The sequence below is a fragment of the Bactrocera tryoni genome, chromosome 5, assembly GCF_016617805.1.
Source record: "Bactrocera tryoni isolate S06 chromosome 5, CSIRO_BtryS06_freeze2, whole genome shotgun sequence".
Classification (NCBI taxonomy): Eukaryota; Metazoa; Arthropoda; class Insecta; order Diptera; family Tephritidae; genus Bactrocera; species Bactrocera tryoni.
Genome location: NC_052503.1, coordinates 10109386 through 10135571, shown reverse-complemented (window position 1 = coordinate 10135571; position 26186 = coordinate 10109386). Strand labels below are relative to the sequence as shown.

General features: G+C 39.9%; 1 protein-coding gene across 1 annotated transcript in view; it reads right to left on the bottom strand.

Moving 5' to 3' along the window:
• Window positions 1–26186, bottom strand: part of LOC120779085 — a 142094-nt gene that overhangs the window by 25846 nt on the left and 90062 nt on the right. Inside the window, exon 5 of the mRNA XM_040111236.1 lies at window positions 17379–23480. Within this exon, the coding sequence (XP_039967170.1) occupies window positions 17379–23480 (6102 nt within the window). The remainder of the gene's footprint in view (window positions 1–17378; window positions 23481–26186) is intronic.

The following is a 26186-nucleotide window of genomic DNA, read 5'->3' as shown; positions in this document are numbered from 1 at the left end:
GAATACGGTGAGGACATAAAATTAAAATTCTTCTCCCAGTCAAGCCAATGCGGTTTCCAGGGACCGCCAACCAAAAATATTTTGCACCATTTTGCTAAAAGCTTCTTTTTGCTAATTTTGTATTGGGAAAACAGAGAAGAGAATTGCATATTATTTGTAAGCTGTGAGCCACAGAAAAATACGGCGGTATTTTGGCACAGTTTTAGAATAAAAATAATTTTTTTTCCGCATTTTGAGTTGAAAAATTATATGCCATTATATTGACTCCTCCAACATATGTATGATTTATGCACATGCTCGTACATATGTTCTTATATATTTATTTATACACAAGCATGTGCATAATTTCAATGCTCATATTTCCCTCAAAACTAAAAATATTGACAATTCTCACGACAAAGCAACAGCCACAACGACCGCACCCGTCGGGACATAATTTTAGAAAAGGAGATCTGCGTGCGTTGGTTAGGCGGGTGGTGGGGTGGGCGCGTATATTTAGCGCATAAAAGTGCTACCACGCATTCATATGCGAGCGCATGCACATACATATATACAATATATACATATGAATTTATATTTTTGTGAAATGAGCGAAGTGAATAAAAATTCAGAAGTGGAACATCGACAAAGATGAGCACGTCACCAAAACACGCCAATCAAGGGGACGTGCTGAAGGTAGCGTAGACGACGGCGTAAACTTGGGGGCCGGGCGCACTTCGCACTTCGCACCGACGTGTGGTCACATGATCGCAGCAGAGATATATTTTTAAATGTTCACATTGAGATTTTTCAATTAATTTGGTTTCTTTTTTCTGCACAAAAGCGAGTTTATTTACTTTCGATCAGTTAATTTAAGTTGCTGATTTTTCTAATTTCATTTCAATTATTGTTAAAGAATGTTCTGAGGTATATGCGTATGTACACAGAGCGATATGTTGGGTATGAAACACGTGCAGTATGCAAACATATGTACAATTTTTTCTTTGAGAAATTACCGTCCATATTTTTATAATTTTTATTGATTAATTGCCACTGTGAAACCATTTTTACAACGCTCTGAACTGTTTCTGTATTTGCTGTTTTGAGCAGTCTTTAGTCTGTTTAGCTTATTTAATAGTTTCTTCAAACAACTTCGTGCTCAAGCGCGGCTTTTCAGGTCTCTTGCAGTTAGGGGAATTACACAAATAACTATGTTTGCATTTGTTGTTGTCTATCTGTAAAATGTACAAGTTTTCAAAAGCAATAACACTAGCTGTAAATTTCTGTAAAAAATGTTTGTAAATAACTGTTAATATTTAACTATGGAAGGTGGCGAAAACTGGTGTTGAGCAGTGTAGAGAATAGTGTATAAAGTAGATTGTACACGTTACCACAAATCACAAATTCTTTTGATAACTGAATTTTGGCTATTGGATTTGAATTCCGAAATAATTTTGCACGTCCGATTCTCTGCTTTTCAACGTGTGTGTGTGACTATAATTGACTGCTTTCAGTGGTTGCGTGCGCTTCAGAGAAAATTTTCTTTAATTTAAATTTTTTTGGATTAATTTCGGTTGTTGTTTTTGTTTTTTGACTTAATATATGTACGTTTCGAATCGTTTTAGCTTATATTTGTTAAATCGTTTGATCGCGTTAATTAATGAGTATTTGTTATTAGGTGTTTCCAAAAATTCTTTATCGCTTCTTCAATGAATTTATAAATCGTTTTTTCCACTGAGTTGGAAAAAATTGAGAATATAAATTCACTTAGGAATTTCGTTGCTAATATACTCGTATGTACATATATATGCTTGTACGAATTGCTAAACTGCGGTTCTACTTGCAGCGGCGGTGCACTTAGCGCGCGCGTCTCGATTTTTGGTCGAATTTCGTTAAAATTGTCGTATCGAATTGAAGTGGCGAATCGTTGTGAGTTGAGGCAAAGTGCTGGCCGTTCGTCGCAACAAAATTTGAGGTTCACGTTGTGCCTGTGCTGGTGTTAGTGGGGTTCGTACAGTTCAGGGTGTGCACACCAAGATGGCTATCTAGCAGCTACACGCGAGTGAGACAGAAGCATCAAAAACTTTTGTATAGAGAAATTATTTAGCGATGTGTACTGTCCCAGATGGAACTTGTGCTTGCGATGATTTTTTAAGGAACAAATGACATAGAAACAAATGGGGTAACGTTTACAATTCAAAGACAGTATTAAAACAATCAAGTCACTTCTGTCGGTTACCTAGGAGTTGAAGTTTGAGCAAATATATGTACATATAAAGGTTATCTGGTTTCGAATCCGTGTACTGAAGTGGTAGTACTGCTTCATTTCCTTGTGGGTGGCATGGATTTGTACCGTGTGCGTTTCTGTTAGGAACACTGAATATCAATAACGGTTCGCGTCAGTGTAGTCGTATGCGACTGCTGGCGGACGCATCACGATTGTATGAGAGCACACCGTTGCTGATCGAATGCTTGTGCGCGAGTGATCCAGCTATGATCATGACGTCCTCTCTCACGTCATTTGTCCCACTTTCGCCGCTGCCGTGGTGAATAGAGCAACTAGATTTGAATATTTTCATTTTGTTTGTACTTATGTATGTGAATTTTATTAATTTATTTTTATTGTTTTTTATCCAATGTTCACGGAACATCAGCTAACAAAAGTAATGATAAATTGAAAATGAGGAGAAATGGAATCAAGTTATACAAGTATAATTGTATAAATCGGATATTATATGTATGTCGATTTGTTGGTTGAGAATGGCGGTTGGATCAAAGTTAAATATCATTTGCCTTTCTGAACTAATTTCCTTATTTCAGCTGCTTTTTGGAGTGAACAATGTTTATATTTCCGTATGGAATGTGTCAGTTTGCGACTAGGGAAAGCTAATGATGGTTTCAGAAAAAGTTAACCACTGAGAATTACGGTTTAAAGAAAAAGCCTTTTCGTACTTCTAATCAAACTTCAACTTATTTTTTTATTTATAATGAACAATAATGAACAAAAACAGTAACATTTTGGTCGACCACTTTTGCCATTTTTCCGCTAGAGACATTATTCTATCACTGTAAAACTTTCATCATTGTAAATCTTTCACATCGAAATTTCCAGCACGTAAGCGAGCGAACCACTGTTGTGCTATATGATCAGCATCGTTTTCGTAAAATTCACACATTTTATTGGTGGCTTGTGTGGCATTCTTCTCTTTTTTATACAAACATTTTAATTTCTTCATTATTACACTAATTTTTGAACAGCTGTAAATTTTTAAATTTTCCCCGGATTTAATTTTTTTTTGGTTAAATGAAGCTTAAAATGTCAGCTTTCCAACACTATATGGTGTGACACATTGTGAATGGTAGCACTGGAGATATAGACTGCAACGACATCTATTGACAAAATACGAAAAGACTTTTTCGACTACCCAATATATTGGTTATTAAATCTGATAATGATTTTCAATTTTTTGATGGTACATTGTTTTGCATTTTAGGTGACGATATACTGTTTCAACTGCGTTTTCGTTGAAATTTAACAAATCAGAAATCCTGTTTACGTCCGCCATAATATCTTTCCAGTTAACAGTCTCTCATCTTTAATATGCTCTTTGGATAAGACAATTCTATACTGCCAAATTTTTATGATCTCTCCATTGAATATTTCTTTCGGTACCGCGTGAGTACAGAAAAAGGGTTTGGAAGATATATTCAAGCTTCAGTTTCGAAAACAAAAATAATTTAACAACATTTTATCTCGTTGTTTTATATTTCTTTGAAAGAACTTGTTGTTTTATTATCTCACCAATAACGCGGCTCTTTAGGGCCACTTTCCAAATATTCCGAAGTTTTTATTACCAAGCTTAAACAATATGCAGTATATACAAGTCTGATGGGTCTGTTGTTTCAAAGTAACAATATTTATGAGTGCCTTGGCATTTGTTAAAGGTCAAGCCATAATTGTGAGAAAGCTTGGTTAACACTTGAAGCACATTGTTATTGTTTTCCCAAATGGCTTGCCCTTACGTCCGAATGAGCCTACAACAACATAAAGGAAGAGAAACATAAAAGGGAAAATGACCAAACTGATGACAATTTAATGCAAGTATTTATGTATTAAATTTCAAAATAGTGTTCAAGATGTTGTGATAATAATATGCTTAATGACTACATATTTATCCTGCTGCTTTTGTGGCAGATAATTTGGCAGTTTATGATTCTCACTCAAGCCATAAAAAGTTTGATCTTGGTTATAAGCCGACGAGGCAAGCAATTGAATCCGTCTTACAGAAAAGATAGAGGGAAGGTGAAGAAAGATGCAGAAAGCGTTGCTCTGCGCAGAGCTCGAACGAAGAAAGAATTGAGTTTGGTTTGTCCGAGATATACTTAATAAAACGCTCGCCAATTCCCAAAACAAGGGAGGATGGAGGCACGTGTAGAAGTTCACGCAAGTAAAGAAAGTTCTCTGATTGCCATAACGATTGGCCAGAAACGATTCTGTTACATGTGGCTCGAGCAGCTCACGACTTCCGGTCTTTGAGCAAGTATCTTCTGGGTAGCCAGAAAACATCCGTTTGAAGACGAGCTAAAGTGAGAAAGCGAAACATCTCCTCTACAAAAATAATTTGGTTGTGCGCTGGGTTTGGGACGAGCCACGTAAAAAACACTACCAAGGAAAATAATAATATAATTCTTGATATATAGTGTGCAAGATCAAACTTTTTCTAAAAGCACTTAGTATAAAATCCTATTGAGAGAGGCTGCTTTATCAGCCCTAATAAACTGAATAATTTTTCCTCTAATTGCTAGACAGCACTTTCGGATCGCATGCATCATTAGGCGCAGTGATTAACAAGTGCATGTTAGCATTGCTTGCTTCAATTAGAACCGCTGCCAATTTCGCGAGGGCTTACACACATATGAGCATATTCGCATGATTCGCGCCAGATGACAGTGAAATTGATGCGAAAAGCAAAAATAATAAAAAGTACATAACAAAATCTTGATTTCTGTCATTCGCTGCTGACACTTTCAAAAATTGAATGTAATTTAAATGCCATTTGTTCACACAACCGCCATATGAGTGCCCGACCTCGTGGTCGCTGCTTCCCTCATCAACAGCCATGTCGGCTGATGCGGCATGCCACTCGGACGGGGCTATGCTTACAAGCGGCGGCCAGATGCTCAGGAATTTTGCCAATTAAATTTTATGTTGCACACAAGTTGAAAAATACAGCACACGCATGCACACAAACACACACATAAGGTACACTCACTTGCTGCTAAAGCAACAAAAGCAACAGAAGCATATGCTTCCGCCTCCCTTGTGAGTTTTCCAAAATTAAATTCATTTAAAATTATTTCATTTCTTGCCTCACACCGTAGTCCCGCTAGGCTTTCGAACTGTTTAACGTCGCAGGTGTGGCAGACACAAGCCGATCGGCGAAAACTCAACGCAAGCAGACACACAACATTTTTGGACCAACTGAAGCTGCAAAGCACTACATAGTCCCGTACACTCACACACACGCCCATACAAATTCACACATATTGGCTTGTATGTATGCAAATTCCTGAGAATCGCAGTGGGTTGTTCTACTTCAAATGCACAGCTCTCGTTCATTTGCTGGCAATTAATTAATAATTTATTTATACAAAAATCAATGTGCTAGCCCAACTGTGTGCGTGTGCGTGTGGGGTGCTGCAAATTTAGTTGCAATATAGATTTTAGCCAAATTGTTTAAGCTTGCTTCCCGCAGCAAATATTTTAACGACTGCGTGTGCAAGTGGTCGTAAACACTTGCAACCATTAAAATTTATTTCCGATTCAACTACTTGGTATGCAACACATGCCCATACCATAAAGCCACATATCAGGGATATATAGTATTCGTTGCACTTTCGGAAAACTTGCTCTCTCCATTAATTGCGTAGTAAACGTTCGCCTTAGCTCGAAAAATGAAATGGCTTTAAGTATTGGTTTATTTCAAAACATATTTATTTATATTAATAATTTAGACTTATTAAAAAAAATCTAAAATCAAATCAAAATCTAAATGCTCAACTCAAGGGGTCTTCGGTAATTTTTCCGAATATGGCGTGCCTTATGTACTAACCAGCACCAGTTTCATATTCTGATATTAGTCAAGAAGGGAGATTAGCTGATTAAAGACAAAAACTTCTTTGTACAGCAAGGAAATCGTCGAAATATATAATAGCTTTGTGCACCTAACGGTTGTACTTATCACCTAAAACTAAGCGAAATAGCTATAGGATTATAATGGGTTGTCAAAAAAGTCTTGCGATATTTTATTGATTTTTTTTTTATTGAAATTGAAATGAATTTTTGATGTTTCATGCCCAGCTCTTGACCGACGCTACGCCTGCTACTATGCCGGTCTCTTTCGACCAATTCAGCAATTTTATCGCAATTTTCGACGACAGGCCGTCCAGAGCGTGGCGCATCTTCGACCACCTCTACACCAGAACGAAAAAGTTGAAACCATCGTTGTGCGGTGGAAATGGAAACTGTGTCGGTTCCATAAACTGCACAAATTTTATTGGTGGCTTGAGATGCATTTTGGCCTCTTTTTATAAAGTGCCCTAACTAAGCACTAAATTGATATATAAAAATTAGATTTGGTACAGGGAATCGCAGATTTTTGAAAAAGTGGGCGTGTCATTGCCCTTTAATAAGTTTAATTCCAATATCTCCTAAACTACTGAAGTAACAACAACCAAATTTGTTCAGTGCAAATATTATAGGATCCCTTTCGTCTATCTGGAAACCAGCATCAACACCAACAACAACGTCAGCCTCGAAATCGAACGCAAGATATCTCTTGCCAACAGGTGCTACTTCGGACTAAATAAACTAAACCCAACTCTATAAGTCACTAATTATTCCCGTCCTGCTATATGGTGATATGATGAGTCGATATTGCAAGTTTTCGAGAGAAAAGTTCTGCGAAAGATTTATGGTGGTTTGCGCGTTGGCCACGGCGAATATCGCATTCGATAGAACGATGAGCTGTATGAGATATACGACGACATTGACATAGTCCAGCGAATTAAGAGACAGCGGCTACGCTGGCTAGGTCATGTTGTCCGAATGGACGAAAACACTCCTGCTCTGAAAGTATTCGACGCAGTATCCGCCGGGGAAAGCAGAGGAAGAGGAAGAGCTCTTTTTCGCTGGAAGGACCAGGTGGAGAAGGACCTGACTTCGCTTGGAATCTCCAAATGGTGCCACCTTGCGAAAAGGAGAAACGACTGGCGCGCTGTTGTTAACTCGGCTATAACCGCGTAAGCGGTTTCTGCGCCAGTAAAGAAGAAGAATAAGAAATATTAAAGGAACTCCTACCGAAAGTGTGAAAATGGATGAAATCGGAAAATAACCCCGCTCACTCCCCATTTATTAAATTACCTCCGAAATGATATAAGAGGGGCTTTATAGAAGCCGTTGTGAAAATTGGACGATGGGCGTGGCAATGCCTACTTTTTAGTAAAATCACATATCGCGGGACCCGACCGACCGATTTCCACTAAACTTAGTACGTGGCATTTTTCTCATATTGCTATGTCCCAGTGTGAAATAGGATGAAATCGGTCAATTCAATTCTTTCACTTTCCAGTACACAAATCGGAATGCAATTGATATAACGGGCCGAAAACTTTCCTTTAAAGTATGCCACTTTATGACTAAAAGTTGTCAAGTCCGACTAAAACTGTTCAAGCCCCTAGGTACCGAATATATGGACTCCAGTACCTATAGTTGACTTTTGACCAAAAATATCGGTTAATATACAATTGGAATTCAGACAGAAACCTTTCCTGATAATAGTATGTCTGCGTGCTACAAATTGGGTCAATACTTCCCTGATCCCCCATTTACCTAATATAAAGATTTTCGAACTTCCAAGTGACTTTATGCTCGATATATCGGCCCATATTTGAGTTATCTCACGAAAATTACAGATACACGGTGAAAACTTGACCCAGCCTCCATATAACTAACATCAGGATTTTCGAAATCCGACTATACCCCTTATGATTTGTTGTGAGGTACCTTAAAGAAACCCACGGAACATGTTTTTAGTGTGTGGCATGATAATAGTTAAAAGATAAAATCGGGTCGTTACTACCCTAACTTCCATATACTACATATAATGATTTACGTTTCTCTAACAAACCTGATGGTGAATATGTCGAACAGTGTATGCGTTATATAGAGCATATGTATGTATATATAAAATTGCTTAGATTCCGATCCTCAGCTTTTACACCTTAAAGTATTTTCCTGGCTTGGATTCTTGCAAGTTCCAAGAGTATAAAATATTCGGTTGCGCCTGAACATAGCTCTTCCCTACTTGTTTCTAGTTTTTCCTAGATACATTGAATAAGAGCGCTTTAAATTTAACAAACAACCTAGGCATGTTGGGTATAACATTTCGCAACGTAATTACAATATATTTCAAGCACTTGTTAAGTGTAAATAGTACTTAATGATACTTCCAGAAATACTTGCACACGTAAGTAGAACCATTGCAGAACACTTAGTTTAAGAGGGTATCAATGCGGATATTATTAAACGATTTATCGATAATTAATGATCTTTGAGTATTTTGGGATAACCTTGGACTAGAGACTAGGCTGATGTGGCACCTGATCGTATGAGAATATTGTATTGTCAGCGCGATTGAAAAATGTGCTCGCGACTAAAATGCTGACAAATAAAGCTTAGCTGGCACGCTTGACAGAAATAGCACGGATGACTAAAGATAACTACTTTAAGTTGTCATGTGAATGTACAGCTGTCGTTGAACTGCTCGCATGAATAATTCAAGTGCGCGTCATTTAGAATTTTGGCGATCTACACCTACGTGCGCACATGAAGAAAACGAGAGATTTAAATAAAAAATTTAGTGGCTTTTGGGTGAAAGCAGTGCTATTACCGATATTCTTAGCCACATTACTCGTATACTTTGGCATTTTTCTTAAATAGCGTAGCACAGTAAAGGCGCATTTGTGGGCAAAATAGAATGTGCTTGCGGAGATCGAGGGGTGTACATATCCTATATGCAATAATTAAGTAGTTTTAAATGCTCGGAAATTTTTTTTTGCGAAATTTTTGGAACAGTCAATATGTAATCTTTTTTCATTCTTGTTTTCACTGCTCATCATATTTTCAATATGAACATTTTTACGATTTTGCTTTGTGTTTCATTTGTGTTTGTACTGAAATTTGCTCATTCGCCTCTTCTACCCTGAGCGTTCAGTCATACTTATTTGTTCAGTACATTCCTATGCATAAGACAGATAAAATATGTAAAAATCGGTGTGCGTCTTGACGTTCAAGTCGGTGTGGATTGAAATTTTCAGGTGCAATCAGATGAAAGCGCAGCAAAGACGGACAGGGTCAGCTGTCATGTCTCATGCAAAATCATAATAATTTTTAATTGTTCAAATATATGTATGACGCTGCCTCAGCCGTCACTAACACTAGATCTGTGTTTATAATTTTCGCAAACGAAATGAAAATATTCGACTTTTTGGATTGTGCTTGCTCGTGCGCTCGCATATTCTGCCTTGCATCCACTTTTTAGTTATATTCCTACATATTTTTCTATTTAAAAATTTTATTCTCATTAATTTGCGCTTCGATACGAGCAAGCTGGTGCCAACAAAGCAGCTAAATAAAAAAAAACCATGGGGGAAGATGTGTTAGTTTAATGCGCAGCCGGTGAGCAGGCGGGCAAGAAAGCGGCTAGGCAGCCTTGGAGCGATCGCTTAAAAATAATTTGCACCTGATCATCGGCGGCATTGCCTTGCGTATGCTTTCGGTGTTTATTGTCATTATTTATGACTGACACGTTGTTGTTGTTCAAATGAAAATTCTCACCTTAGCCGCAATCACGCACTAAATATCGGAATGGAAATTATTCCAAAGTTAAACAGTATTTCGAAAACGAGGGCAAAGTTAATCGCATGTGTTGCGAAAGTTTGATTTAAATGAAGAACAGAAGAAGAACATTTAACTTTGCGGCATTTGCCTCGATCATATTAAGAGCGCACTGGTAGTTAATCGTTGTGAGGTCGGTGGGAAATCAATTTTAACTTATTTTTGCTTTTAGAAATTATAAATTAAACTGTTAATTAATTGATAGTCTAAATTGTTCGATTAAGAGTTTATGACTTCAAAAAATTTTCATGCTATGCCGCATAATGCGAATTTATGCTGTTTGTCTGAAGAAAGACCAGTTCTTCTTAAGGCTTTTAAGGTATATCGAATTTTTCGATTGTGAATAAAGTTTCGTTCGATAATATACTATATAAAATAAGTAAAAACCTAGTTGTAAAAAACACACAAAAATTAAAAAAAAAAGAAGTTTGGGTAGTCGAAAAAGTCTTTTCGTATTTTTAATCCAACTTCAACTTATTTGTTTATATTTATAATAATAAATAAATAAAGAAATATGTACCATTTTGGTCGACCACTTTTTGTCATTTTTCCGCTAGAGACATTATTCCATCAGTGTAAAACTTTCATCAGTCTGAATCGGAATTTCGAAATTTCCTGAAAGGAAGCGAGCGAACCATTGTTGTGCTGCACGAATTGATACCTCAACGTCTCTGTAAACTTCACAATATTCATTGGTGGCTTGCGGAGCATTCTGCCTTTTTTCATAAAGAATATCAAAATATGGCAAATTTTTTCATTATTTTCACTAATTTTTGAATAACTGTAACTTTTTTTCAACTTTCCCGATTTTTTTTGGTTAAATGAAGCTTAAAATCTTATCTTTCCAACAATATATGGTATCACACTATGTGATTTGTAGCAATGGAGATATACGACCGCAACGACATCTATTGACAAAATACGAAAACACTTTTTCGACTACCAATATAAAATAATTAAAAATCTACTTGTCAAGAAATTAACAAAAAGTTAAAAAAAGTATATGAGAAATGTGGCAAGAGATAGTAGAAAATTTTGGTCAAAACATAAAACTATTACAGTAATATTACCCCTCACTAACACCTGCTGCGCTGGGCACAAACACTATTCGAATTTAGTAAGGCTTCACCTGCGGCTTAGTGCCGCTTTGATTTCATTTCATAAAATTTTTGCACGAAAAATTCGAAAAATCGCACACGAATGCTTTTCAAACAGCTGCAGCAACAGCAACAGCTGAAAATATGATCGTTTTATTTGGCCTCGTCGCCGGATTCGCCAATGAATAGGCAGCTTGACCAATATGTATTTATAAACAGACAGCAATGCGCACACGAACACGCGCTGCTTTTTTTGATTTTGCTTTGCCAGCTAAATATAAAATGCTTTGCATTATTTTCGTTAAATATTTAGTTATTTAAAGGATTTGCATTTCATAGAAAAATAATTCATGAAGAATATTAAACAATTTTTGTAGTTTTTGAATAGTTTTTGAGTACATGTTTACAACATATAAGGTATTTAGCACCGTTGCCCTTTAGGCAAAATGAAATGATGTAAAAATTAGCGCGACACCCAGCAAAGCGAAGGGGTAAGGAACTGCCCGTGTTGCTTTGGTACACAATTGTTTGCATTTATTTTAGCGGCCTCTAAGTGCAATATACGTGGCTATAATTTAATCTACGCAGGCATTAAACATGACTGCACAAATGTGTACACATTCATTCGCATTTTCCGTATCGCTTACGTGGCAGGCAGTGCGATCGCGCGTCGCATTGTAATGAAAATGCATCGCTTGCTGCTTGTGACAGTAAGAAAACACATTCATTAAATTGCAACGAGCCGATGAAAAATGGTGATTTTATGGTTTCGACTTAAATAGTTATGGGCTTGCGGTTTTTTAAGTGGACTGCCGCAGTAGCGCTTCGTGGCCATTGAAATGGCTCGGGATAAGGGACAAAGACTCATGCGGTGAGCAAATAATAAAGAACTTGAAGTAAATTTTCAATCAAATAAGGTAAACAACTGTATGATTTTCAATTAATATGTTGGTAAAAGCGGATAATAAATCTACCCATCCCTTTACGGCATGGGAATCCTACAATTCTAAACAAGCAGCAGCATTGATAAAAGCTTCACCTTTTCGTAATTAAAAATTTCCATAAATAATAATTAGCCGATGTGTAAATAGCTCAACGCTAATCACCTTATAAAATTCTCAGCACCGTTTATTAGCACCGCAACCGCGGCTTTACAGCATCCCCATTCCACTGGTGGTAAATATTTAAACTCTTTGGCACGCAGGTGCAATATGTAAGCCGCGCCAAATCGCTTTCGCCGCTGTTTATAAAAGTGCTCACTGACGGGACTTTTGAGCGAAAAAGGGTTCCATTCAAGGCTCTTAGAATGCTATGCCCGTCTTTGAGCCGTTCGCGTTTGCGAATGAAAAGGAATGCCAATATTTGTCTTGCGCATCAAATCGAAAAAGGATGCAGAGCGAATGTAGGCCGTATGGCTGTTGTTAAGGCAAAATGTAAGCAAACTTAAGACATAAAATAAACAAGTACAAAAGCGCGCTTTTAAGCCGCTTACAAAGTATCTGGACGCATATCAACACACGTACCGCCTGCGAAGCACAAAACGGGTGAAACAAAAATGAAGTTAATGAAACGAAATGTTTGAAAGCTAAAAGTGAAAATTCGACTAACTTGCCCTTCCCAGCCAAATGGACGAAATAATAGACAATATGGCGTAAATAACAATATTTTTGACATTATTTCAATAAATGGAAACACATGTAGCCTAGGAATGACATTATGTAGTAAAACGTCATGGTTGCATTTGAATGGGCTCGGTCCGCATTTTGCGAAACTCTATGAATTCTGCCCTAGTATGGAGCTAGAAGAAGATGATAGTTTTAAGACCACACATGAATTAAGAGGAGAGTTGCAAACCAACTGATTCTTCTTAAGTACATAGAGTATTTTCCAATGGATCCCAAAGTTTTTTGCTAACTTGGAAGGACTGCCGTAAATTACTGCGCCAAAAATGAGTGTGATCTGTCAACCAGTTTCTTAAGAGCAGCTGCTTAAGTCGGTACACCTGAGTAGTGTGTTGCGATTTTTACACTGTATAAAAATATAAAACAAAGAATTTGTTTCAAATTTTGTATTTTTAACCAAATTTCGTGTGAGAAATCGTTGCGAATGTTGGGGAATGCTTACGATGATTCAGTTTTATCAAAAACATGAACCTACGACTGATACAATGCCTTTAAAGACAGTTGAGAGATCGTTGAAGACATGCCTCGGTTTGGACGACCTTCGACCTCTTCACATGAAGAAAACATTAAAAAAGGTGAAGGATATGATACTTAAAAATCATCAGGCAAGTGTTAGAGAGATGGCAAAAGAGCTCGAGGTCTCTCGCGAGTCCGTTCGACTGATTTTAGTGGATATTTTGGATATGAAACGCGTTCTTGCTTGACTAGTCCCGATAAAGCTGAATTTTTTTCAAAAAGAGTACCAAAAACAGGACAATAAGGAGTTATATTTACCAGATTTGTTTCCGTGTGATTTTTTCTTCTTATACAAACTGAAATTGCCACTCTAGGGAACCCGTTTTTAGTCGATCGAAGAGATAAACTAAAATTCACTGTAGGAGCTGAGGGCCATTCCAATAAGTGCTTAGGAAAAGTGTTTCGGGGACTGGAAAAATAGTTGGCATAAGTGTATTAAATCTAGTGGGGACTACTTTGAAGGCGACAAAACTAATACTGATGAAAAATTAAATATATAAAAATAATCTAAAACAAAGGAATAGAATAAAAATTAAAAATTCAATAAAATTCTGTTTTTTGCAAAGCCGCTTTTATAGAGAATATCAAAACTTATATAATATTTTATCGAACCTTAAATTTTTATTCTATTTCTTTACTTGCTCACTGTCTGACTAGCTTTTGAAAATAAGCGTTCGGATGGCGACAATTACTAAGTATTTGAAAGCTACTTTATATAATTTAAGAAACTGTGTTTGTCACCTTCCATCTGGTATGAAAATATAAGGATAGCTTATCTGACATATCGAAAAAATTGTTTTCAGTTTTATCAGAACTATCTGAAGAGTCCATGCCCATCCCTCGGCTTCTGCAATGGTATTAACCTTCTTAATTTCTTTGTTTTTTCTAACAGCTATTGCTAACAAACTATCAAATCTATTGCCATTGAGGCTAGCAAAATTTTTGTGTGAGCATTTGTTATCATGAAATATAATTATTTGCAAAATGGCGTCGACCAAGCAGGTGCTAACTATAGAAGCACATGTTTGAGCTCTTTAACCTTTTAGAAATATACTTTATGAGCTGAAGGAAGTAAGTAGAAAAACGTAATAATCGAATAAAAACATCGATGCATCGAATTATAGCGAAACATCACATTAAAAAACATCAACGTTTTGTACATCAGTGGATATCGGCCAATACTAGTAGTATGTAACTTTAATTTGATGAACAATCTCCTTGGTATTTTCTTTTCGGCTCGTCTTCTTAAGCTAAATGGTAGCCGGGTAGACATATTATTAGAGAAAAAATTAATCTTCATTGCCATTAAAAAGTGTAAACTCAGCAACAACAGCAAAGCATATAATATACATAAATACTCAAATTAATAACAACAGCAATAAGGCAACAACAAATATTTTCACTTTACACGCGAGCATAACATAAAGTAGCTATCTATGCTGAGCGAGAGGAGCGCGATGTATGTGTTTCGTTTCTAAATTAATAAAGCGTCGAAATTAAAAGTGTGTGTGAAGGTCTATGGCACCGCATAGAAAATAACGGCGAAGGCAGCGGGAAATTGTGGTAAGCAACAGGCAGGCTTCGGGCACGTTAGACACAGCAGGGATGATACCATCCACAAAGGACGGCGCGTCGCGATGGTCTCGTTGACGACGCCGCACTTGCAAGCCTTAAGTATAATTTATTATGAGCTGTGAGCAGTGGAAAGGGCACACCACATGCACATCTTACACATACATAGAAACAGCAATAATACCGACAGAATTTAATGATGCCGACACGCTTCACATTGCAAATTTTTCAGTTTTGATTTTTTCTCCTTATTTGAGCTTTATTGCTTTAGTGAGTCATAAAATTGATCAGGATTGGCGCTTTGCTCGAATCTTGTAAGCAATCATTTCACACAATCTTACGGAGAATTGTGTAACGGGGGGTTTTCTTTCCAATCTACCACAGTTATTGTTGTGTTTACCTTGATTCAAAGCTATGGATATTCACTTTCTTAGTGATTCTGGTAGAACTCAGAATCAGATTAATAGAAAATGTTAACATTTTCGCATTAACTGTATCTGCGCTGACGGCGAAAAATGACAGCTTTCGTACTTTTGTGTATCCATCATTTGGCGATGATAAGCAAGACCCATTTCAGCAGGACCGTTGAATGGCTCATTTGACAGTATTTATATGATGCATACAAATAGACGAAGGCGCTGGGGTTTGGCGGCATGTGAGTGTGTCTGTGTGTGTGAATGCCTTAAAAATTTGAGAAAGGTTCATGGTTTTTATGAAAGCTACGACTTACAATTTCCGCCAACACGATACTTAACGGCTTAGGCGAGACTATGCGTTACCGCGAAATCCACGAAAACGGAACTTTATGAGCAAAATGTAGCGGAGATATTAAAATTTCATTAGCATTTCATGTTAATTAATTTCATCCTGTCGGCGCATGAATTATTATCTCGCCATACAAACATGCCTGTCTCCTCTCGCCTGTCTTCTTTACATACATATGATTCGGTGAGTGTCTGTTGACATACATATATAACGCATAAAAGTATATATTTATGTTTTTTCTCTTTTATCGCTACGCGTCGGTTTAGTGTTGTATTAATCATTACGCAAAAATAATTTTGACTGTTGTCAGAATGCTTGCATTCAGTTCGGGATTAAAGCATTGTTCACGATAAGCAAATGAGTAAGTCAGGTGGATATTTTAGATGTGTGTATGTTTAAGGTAATACAAATACGGTTTGCTCACGACTCCCTCAATGGCTGCGCTGTTGGCGTAATTATTTATCTGACTTTTGGAAAATTTGTGAACCAAAAAATGCAACTAGACAGGAGTGTTCACACACTTCCCTCTTTTGATTGATTGCCAAAAGTTTTGTTAGTTATTTTTTATTACAGAAAGCTGAAAACAATAAGATTTGCAATCGTCGTAAGGGAGGGTTTTACCTGCTCTTCTTTCGAAATGGTAAGAGGCTTTATACGTGAACACCTTCATTAAGTTCGATTTGAGACCAGGACGTTATAAACACAATTTTTAATCACGGTTTAAGGAAGTCTCTACATTGAGATTACTCTACACAGCGGTGCGGAAGGAACTAGCTGCAGCATGCGACGCAACTATATGTAGGACGAGATATAATAATAATCGAAAACCGGTATACTGGTGGAATGAAGAAATCGGCAAGCTGAGTAAGCCCTGCCACTCAGCTAGACGCCGCTTCCAACGTAACCAGGGAGGTGAAAATGAAACCCGCCTCAGCGAAGTATTAAATGCCAAAACAAAAATCCTGATGTCAGCCATCACCCATTCGAAAGCTCTGTGAAGAAGCAAACATAGACCCCTGGAGAACGGCATAGAAAATTTGTATGCCGAAGTTCAAAAATAAGTCGCAGCAACCCAAGAATGCATCATTTATGAGAAATGTTGTCGAAGCCTTATTCCCGAAACAAACTTACAGAGCCAACCCTATTACTCACGGAAGATGCTATTGGCTATTGCGAAAAAAATCAAAAACTCCAAAGCGCGTGGAATATATGGTACACGAAATAGAGGCCTAGAGGCCTTAAAGAAGCCATGACTCTAAGACCCAGTATGTTTGTTAACATGCACAAAAACGATTGGTCTATTGTACGAAAGCATTGTAAAAACCGGCGGATTATCAGAGAGACAAAGCGGCTTTATAAAAAAACAGGGTTTAACACTGCGAGAAAGTAATTTCGTCCACTGACAATGCTAAAGAGTCGATTTATGTGGGACTTCTGGCAAAAGTTAAACCCCTACCCTTGTTTCTAAGAAAAGTCTTGGCAGAGTATGCTCTACAATGTTGTCGATAAATGGAAGTAATTTTCGACCGTCATGGATACGATCAGTAAAAGTTGGGGGATGAAGACAAAAACAAATGTCAAACAAACAAATATATCGGACTTTAGCAACCGGATTCTTAGCGATAATACAAACAAAAACAAACAAACATTTGCACAGAAATTCGCTATCCATTCAATATAACGTGCAACAAACGGTACTTCAACACGTGCCACATATGATAGCCAACACATACGAGTCCTGTACTGTGACAACACGAGAGCACAAAAACACGACATATTATTTCCACATGGAACAGCAGTTGCACGTACCTTCGACGCTGATGTAGGGACGCGGTGAAACATTATCGAACGAGCGATTAATAATGCCACACTCACGTGGCGTTGCGACTGTAGGCTCACCAACAGTATCTAGGCTTTGCTGCCGGCTGTCGTTGTCCAGGACTACTTCCTCTTGTCGCGATTCGCGGCGGTGTCCCCGCTGGCGTGCAGGCAGAAAATCTGATTCTCCCATCCCGACTGCGGTGGCGTTTGAATCAGCAACACTGCTGCCCGCCAACGACTGTGTTGGTGTCGTCACCGTTTCATTACGGCAGGCGTCATGCACCCGCTCGCTCATCATCGGTTGCCAGCTGCCAGCACGTGCACAGTATGCCAAGGATGGAGATGGTGTTAAAGGGACCGCTGGCGAAGGACCTTTTATGGAGTGTTTGTCACCATCGGCGATATGCTGTTGCCGCTCGTCGACACAGTAGTCAACATCATCATCACTAGACGCGGCATCAGCATAATGCGTGGCGGCGCTGTGCGTGAGTGCATTGTCCATTTCAATTTGCGCCTTTTCGTTGCATTGCGCGGCGATGGCTTGTGGCACACTCCGCACTTTTCTCTCCCACTGCTGCTGTGATTGTGGATCCACAGATGCACGCACCAATAAACCAACATTGTGACCTTCCACCTGTGGCACAAACTCGGCCAACAGCCTACACGTTGCAGGCGAGCTGGCGAATTTGGTGTCGCCTAATTGAGCGCTCGAAGTCCGTTTGGAGAGCTCCACACCATTGTCACCGTACTCGTGTGTAGTGTCATCAATCAGGTCGGTGATGTCGAGCGGATTCAGACCGAATGGTGAGGCGGCACGGGTCGGTGCGTTAGGCTCAATTAATGCGGCGGGATATTTGCGCGTGGGTGAGCGGTTGGCTTGCGTGGGACATGGGCTTTTGGAGCGACTGCGTGAGCATCGAGTGGCGGTAGGTGGCTGTAGACGTGTTTTCAAAGTGGCTGGCGAGGGAGTTCTTGATTGCTGTTTGACAAACTGAAGCTTGGCTGTAAGTGATTGATTGCTTGCAGTTGCTTCATCCCCGGCTTTTGCATCAAAATGCATATCGTTGTTGTCTTCGCTGTGTCTGCCTAGCTCTGAGGCAGTGGCGAATTTGGTGTCTTTAATTTGTGGCACATCGACTGTTTGCTTCCAGATTATTTGCTGCTTAAAACAGGGGCTAGGTATTTCGTAGGTGGCTTTGTACGTATCGAAACCATCCGTGCTGTCCGACTCAAGATAGTTTTTATTGTCTCCATTGATATGCAGCGTTAATTTGCCTCGACGCCCGGCAATCGTACGGCTGTGTAGTCCTCCTGAAGCTAAACCCGTTATTGTTGATTCGTCTGTTACCACCTTCTGTGCAGCCAGCTGTGATGCTGTCGCTGCAGCAGTGCCGTGAGCAGCTCTCGTGGCTTCCGCAGAGTGGGCGTTAATCCTGCTGCTTGGAATTGTGATTTCACTTGATTGCGCATTCTGTTGGTCGCATGGTTTTTGGTTACTTTTCGTTATTGGTAGAATTGCTGATTGCTGTTGATTTAGTTGTTGCATTGCAAATTCTTCGGCCGGCTGTCGTTGCTCAACTAACGGATCTCTGAGACGATCTTGATTTGAGGTTTCGATAGCAATTGCAGCTACGGATTCATTGTTGTCTGCATTTTCTGGCTCTGCTTGCCTTAGTTGCTCGCAATCTCGTTGCAACGCCACATCCACCTGCAGCTTGTCAATTACCTGTCCCACCAGCTGCTCCTGCGATTGATGCGTGGAAATATAACCAGAAACCACACTTTTGCATAAATCTTTCGGCAAGCTTCCTGCACGGGTCAGTGGTGGCAGTGGTGGCGGTATTGGTGGAGTTGGAGTTTGCGATGTTTCAGATGGTTGTTGTTGTTGGCGTTGTTGTCGTCGCAAGGACTCATTTTGCCAGCGGCTAGTAACGGTCTTATGTTGCTCGCTTCCACCTTCGTCCGCCGACACTGTGAATGCTGGTCGTGCTCCAGTTGTGCATGTTGTAGGCTTTTCGCCTGTCAATGTGGTTGCACGTCGTCTGGGTACAGGTGTTGTTTTTGCGGCACACAGGTCTGGGCGGTTGAGTGAAACCTCCTGAAACTGTGGTTTTTGTGTTTGTGTGTGCTTACTTTTAGTTACTGCTGTTGCTTTTGGTTTCGCTGCCGGCGTCATGCCTTGTTGCAACTGCATTAGTTGCTCATAATTGCCAACAACATCAATCACATGTTCGTTGGTGCCTTTACCTGCCGTGATTATATCGAAAGTACTTGTTGATTTAGCGCCTAATTTCGAGTTGATTTTGTGACCGAATCGACCGCTCGTACCTGAAGGCGTCTGCTGATTTGCGACTTCATCAACCGTGTTTGTAATATTAACTTGCCCGTTTCCATTATCCGTAGACATTTCAGCCATGGTTGGATCTTCCTTCGACTCAGCAATGTTATTACAACTCTTATCTGCTGAGCGCTTGCAATTATTGCTGTCATCAATTTTGTCATTTACCGCTCCAATCTCGTGGCTAACGTTATACTCCTTATTGCCTTCTTCAATTCCAATTAGGACGAAATTACTAGGCTTACTCCTAGGCGGAGCAGCGGCATCGTCCAGATTTTCCAATATAGTCACACGTTTCGCTAAACTTGCAGTGGGTGCAATATGGTGCTCAATCAGCAGCAATCCTTCGATATCTTTACGATCCTTCAAAGTGACTGCGTGGTCTGGGAGTGCTGCGCTCGGCTGTTTGCTTTGCACCGCAATCAGACGACGCATTAGTGGCTGTAATACACTGCCATCGTCGCCACTTCGACTTCCTAAATCGCCCGCATACTTGGCCGTCAGATTTGCTGCTGTACCATCCACCTTAATAGCGGACAAATCCTGCAGAGCCTGCTCAACCACAGGCATATTTTCCAGCACGACAGGATGCACAAGAGCTTCCATTTCATGCAGATTGTCATCAGTGTCACTAACAATGTGCAGCGGTCGGTGCGCCAACCACTGACGGGCTATCGTGTGCAGGGGGCTCTCCGGTGCGAGCGTGGCTTCGACGCCTTGTTGGTCCTGTAGCTGAGACTGTTCCAGTTGAGTTTGGGTTGTCAGTGGAGCTGATTGCCTTGATACTTTTGGGAGGCAGGTTTTGTCATATTCATGCTCATGCCCTTGTTGTGGATGAGGTAAACTGCGATTTAGCGCGGCTTTTGCATTTTCCATGTAGGTGTCAATTTGACGCAGATGCTCGGCAATTGATTGCTGAAAGCGTCCATATTTTGTTTCGAGCGCCGCTATTTCGATAGCATTTTTCCCCTGCAGTTCTGCTTCTGACACTTCCATTAGCTCAGAATTTCGACTTGGTCCTTCATTAGTTGGCTCCACCGTTGTCGTGGGCGGCCACCGAGCGCGTTGCATGTTTATTGTATTGCGACATGCTGCCTTTTGTTGTTGCTCTTTCTGCCGTGCCTTCGTCGCCTTGTTGTTTATTTGCCACTCATTTCCATCAGCACAATTTCGTTTGCTCGTTTCTGGTGCTTGCTTTACTGTTGTTGGTGTGATGTGTGTTTCAAACGTGTCAGGAATCTCACCAAATGGCCCATACAAGTATTCACCATCGGTGTAGTAAATGCCGCGAGGTCGATTGGACCGTATTCTTTGCTGGCCCTGTTGTCCTGCGGCGGCTTGTATGTTGCTTTTGGCAACTTCATTTTCGTTGGCGCTTCTCATCGCTTTCTGCAGGTTTTTTGGTTGTGCTGCATCCAATTTTATATCGGAGGTATTATATATGGGTAATTGGTATGCGTCTGAGCGTGTGGGTTTTTTGCACGGAGCCTCTTTTGGTTCGCTTGGTGGCACGTTCATTTTATAGCCACCATTGCAATTAACTTTATTATTACTCTTTCTATTAATAGCCTCACTAGCAATTGACTGTTTCGAAGATCCAGGTACTGAGGTGGATTTTTCAGTATTTGCCCTCGGCATGGTGGCGAAAGTTTGCGACGATGTACGAGCAGTAACTGACGGAGGCTGCTCTTTTCGTCTCCTAGTAACTATACCGGCCTTGAGTGTCGGCGAATGTCCATCAGTTGTCGCATGTTGCAACATTTCCTCAGGGGGTGAGGGTACAATTGTAATTGCGGCGGGTATGTATGCGACGGTTCGGTCATCCAAATCGATTGAACGCAAATATATGCAAGCATCATCGTAAAGCTGATCCGCGCTAACAGTGCTAAGATCGCGACGGGGCGCTTCTTTAAGTGGTTTACGGTGTTCAAGTGGGTCATGCTTTTCCAGCTCGATTGGTATGATTCTTTCGCTATTACAGCGTCGTCTTTGTTGCTGCTGTTTATGTGTTTGGCTGGACGGTTTCTGGGTTCGTTGCACCACAATTGAAGGCTCGAAGCCCGTGCCCGCGGCATTACTACATGTCATGTGCTTTGCGTTTGTAGATGAAATATTTTCAACTTTTGGTGGCGCCGGCAGTGGTATGTCTTCCAGGTCGCCCACCGTCTGCGTGCCAACTGGCTCTGTTGGCAGTTTTTTATCGTTACTCTTTTGAAGCTGTGCAGCTTTAGTAGCTTCAGTTTGAATTTGTCGCTTATTACTGGAAGCCAATCCACCGTTATCATCCAAGTGCGCAGCAGTTGAACCGAATGATTGAACAGCGCCCGAGTCATCGTAACATATTTTTATCTCGGTTGCCAATTTAATGGCACGTCGCTGTACGCGCGGTGACATGCCTTCACTCGATCTTGATGGATGGCTCGTTAGTAGCGTTGGCTTTGCCACGCCAGTGCGACCATCCCCAAAATCTCTGCTTTCGCTTTTTAGTGGCGTTACATTGAATTCGCTTGTACTGCTCACTGGTGTGATACGCGCAGCGGGACTACTGCCACCACTGGCCGCACCGCCGGCTGACCGTGGCTTTTGTGGTGGCAACTGCTCCCGTCTACGCTGTTGCTGTGCGCGTCCGCGATCTAGCGACTGTGATTGTCTATTATTATTGATGGCGGCTGTTGCAACACTTTGCTTGGTGATTTGTTGTTGGTCCGATGTGACAGCGACAATATTGTCATAACTGTGCCATTTTTTAGGCGGTCCTTCATCGCGACGCGCCAATTGTTCGAAATAATAGCGGCGTGGCTCCACCAATCCAATATTTTCATCGGCCGCTTTTGTTTCGGGTGCGGAGAAGCCGCGCGCCATCGGCGTACTGTAATCATGTGAAGCATCGAAGCTGTTAGTGGTGGCAATATTAGTCAACTCCCCTCTCCGCTCATCATTTTTTATGGCTGTAGGCCAACTGGTGGTTTCTGCCACATTCGCCGCGATGGTGCACCCTAAAGAATCTACAGCCGCATTGACCGATGATGTATTAGCCGTGTTATTGTACACATTTGTCAATGTTTGTTGCGCCTTGCCAACAACGCCATCGGTAGAGATGTTCGTGCGCGTCTCAGGGGAGCTATCGGTGACACGTGCTGATTTATTTGTCGCATTTTTCTGTAGTTTTTGCTTTCGAAATTGCAATTGCTCCATTTTATTGCGTTGCCGCAACTCGGTGGGCGTCGGTTCAATTATTCGCGTGGGACTATTGAATTTCTCACGTATCGCATCGATGCCATGCTGCTTACAAACGCTCTCCGCGAAGTGCAATGCATTGTTTGTACCATTGCTTTTGGCTTGTTGTTGTTGTTGCTTTAGTTGCTGTTCATGTCGCAATTGATGGCTTTGCTGTTCTCTCGAAGAACTACGCGAGTGTGTGAGTGATTGCGTTCCGCGGCCCACTGCCACCACGGCCTCACTGCTTGGAGCAATGGTTTCAGCCCCCATAGCGTAATCGCTGCACGGTGGCGGCCAGCTGTGGTCGCGTTTATGCAAATTCCTGCGTGTGGCAAGGCGATTTATCTTCAACACCGTATCACGGTCAATGGTGATGTCGTGCTGATGGCACAGGTATTGCGTTTTGATTTGCTCCAACTGCTGCTGGTGCACTGGTGTGTGCATGACTTGGTCATAGTACTGCTCATAGTACTCAGACGCCGTAGGGTGCGGTCTGCGCTGCCGCGGGCGACTTTGCCGTTCACAAGTAACATCTGTTCGAAGCAAGCGTGTTGCAAGTTCATATAGATAATTTTTTTCCATTTTTTTTGGTTGTTGTCGATGTCGGTCATTATTGTTGGTCATTTGTAGTTGATTGTTAGGGTTTGATTTGAATATTCGTTATTTTCCGTTAAGTTGCGGTCGCCATTGTTGTTTTCGACGGACAAACACACGCATAAATAGACTTGCATTAATATTTTGCTTTCTATTGTGACAAATTGCACAATTAACATTAAAAATTGCTGGCGGGGATATTACCATATACTTGGACCATCTGGGGTTTTGAATTTTACTTACAGGCACACGTACACAGACACATGTTTGAGAGTATTAAAGTGAGTTATTATAATGTTTTCGTCAGTTGGATAGCGTTACTTGGCAACACAGCTTGAATACAACAACAATCTGCAACACGTACATAATTCATAAATAAAATAATTAAAAGCTCATGAAATATATGGAGACACGTTGATTGACGATTTTCGAAAACCTTCCCTTAGATGTTAAAAAGTGGAAATTCAAAACCGACAAAATCAATAAATCTTGTCTGTAATACAATTCAACGTAGAAGGGTCTCAAAATATCAGGTTTTTAAGAGAATATTGTAGTCATTTTTCTATATTCCACAGACAATGAGTGAGTGTAAAAGTCTTGTGGTAACTACTGAGATGAGTTGCCAAGAAGAGCAGAGTTAGGTTAAGTTGCAAATTTTTTTGGGTTCATGCATGAAAAAATCTGAATAAACACATTCGAAAAGAGGTCACTCACTGCGCCCAATGTGAACCAGTAGTTAGAAGTGTAGTTTCGCTCAAGAGATTACATGGGTTTACGGGTTTCAAGAAATTGAATTTTTTATTGTCTTATTAAATTTTACAACAACTCAAAAATATTGCTCTAAATTTTCAAGTTGAGCCGGGTAATAGTTTCGGAGACACAGCTTTGAGAACTTGTGCGCCTGAGACTAACAAGACCAAGGCGCCGTCTTTAAACGCCTTTTTCTCGAAACTATGTTTTTGAAGTCGGTTGGCAAGATTTCTCGAGACTACTTAACCAGTCTTCATAAAATTTTATACTTGGAAAAAAATTTCCCGAAATTTTCACTGAAATTTTAATTTTTTTGTAAAAATGTCTGTCAAAAATCCAATTTTCAGATTTTTTCTCCAAGTTCTAAGTTAAGGTATTAACTAAAACACGCATTTTACACTTTAGATGATCCCGTAAGTAGTTATACTGCTGGCCCATCTTTTTTCCGATGGATCACCGGAAACGTCGTCGAAATGACCGAGTTTAAAATATTTTTTCCAAAAATTTCAGAATTTCAAAAAAGTCTGTTGTTTTCCTGAGAAAACCCATGTAACCCCTCAATGCTATTAAACTTAAAACACGCTGAAAGTGTGGCGAGGAATGCAATGTTACCACAAGAACTATATTCAGTATAATTGTGATATTTTTGAAGATTTTTGCGACATTGTATTTTCACACACTTCGTTAATAGAATTTTCGAAAAGCGGGAATGCAGCTATCTTCATATAATTTCACAACGATGCCAACTTGTCATTGTTGTTATTAATTAATATTTTCAATTTAACCAGCTGCTGCTTAGCTTGCTGAAATATTTATGGTTCCTATTCATACCCAGCAGTCAAATCGACTAGTTATCAGTTACTTTGCAACTAGTATGCGTCGCAAGTGTATACAATCCACACAAGCAACTGTATTTATGTGTCGGTATCGGATCGTTCTATAATTGGTATAAGTCAGCTGTTTTACTATTCAGTTCGATTTCAGTTAGGAATTTCTAGTTATAAAGTGGTATATTTTATGACTAGTTTGCTGCTTATCTAATGGTATTTAGGTGTGCGTGCACACACGTATTAGTATTTACATATACACACAGATGGCGACGCATCTCTCTCATATACTATGTAGCGCAAGGTGAATATTTTAAAAATAGCTGCCAAAGTCTTTTATTTATTCTTCTATTTTCGATTTGTTGTTACACAGTGCTACCGAACGTTTGCTGCAGCAACAAATTCCCACTGTATGAACTAAGTGAAAATATATTCAAATATTATATATCATAAGAAATACAGATGCGGTTCCGTTTTGGAAGTGTGGAAAATAAAGTAGAACATGTGTGAGAGGAAGAAGATAGTGTCTTTGTTAGACTCTTGCTGTGTACTCAAAATGGAATATCTATACCAGCTAATTTTTAAAAATAGTTGCCCGCTGTGACTCAGCGTATTAAAAAGTTGTTTCTTCGAAAATTGTAGCAAAATATTTGTGTACACTACTATGGGCAAAAAATAGTAGGACTTTGTTCTTAATTTTAAAATTCTTATTTATTCTGTAAAATCAATGTCGTATCCGTCAAAGTAATTCTCCTTAGCCTCCCGTTTTTTTTCAATTCTCAAAACAGTTGTTGAAGTAAAATTTCGGAATAGCCTACAGTGCGCGTGGCGATCCACGTTTTAATGGTTTCAATTGACTCAAAACAGTTCACCCGGAGCAGGCGTTTAAGTTTGTTGAATAGCTAGAAGTCATACCGAGCTAAATCAGACGAAAACGGTGGTTATTGGTTGGAAATTCGGTGAAAAACTTAAGAAGGATCAATGCAGTATGAGACGGTGCATTATCGTTGTGCAAAAACCAAGTGTTGTCGGCCCATAATTCCGCCTTTTAATTACGAATAGCTTCGC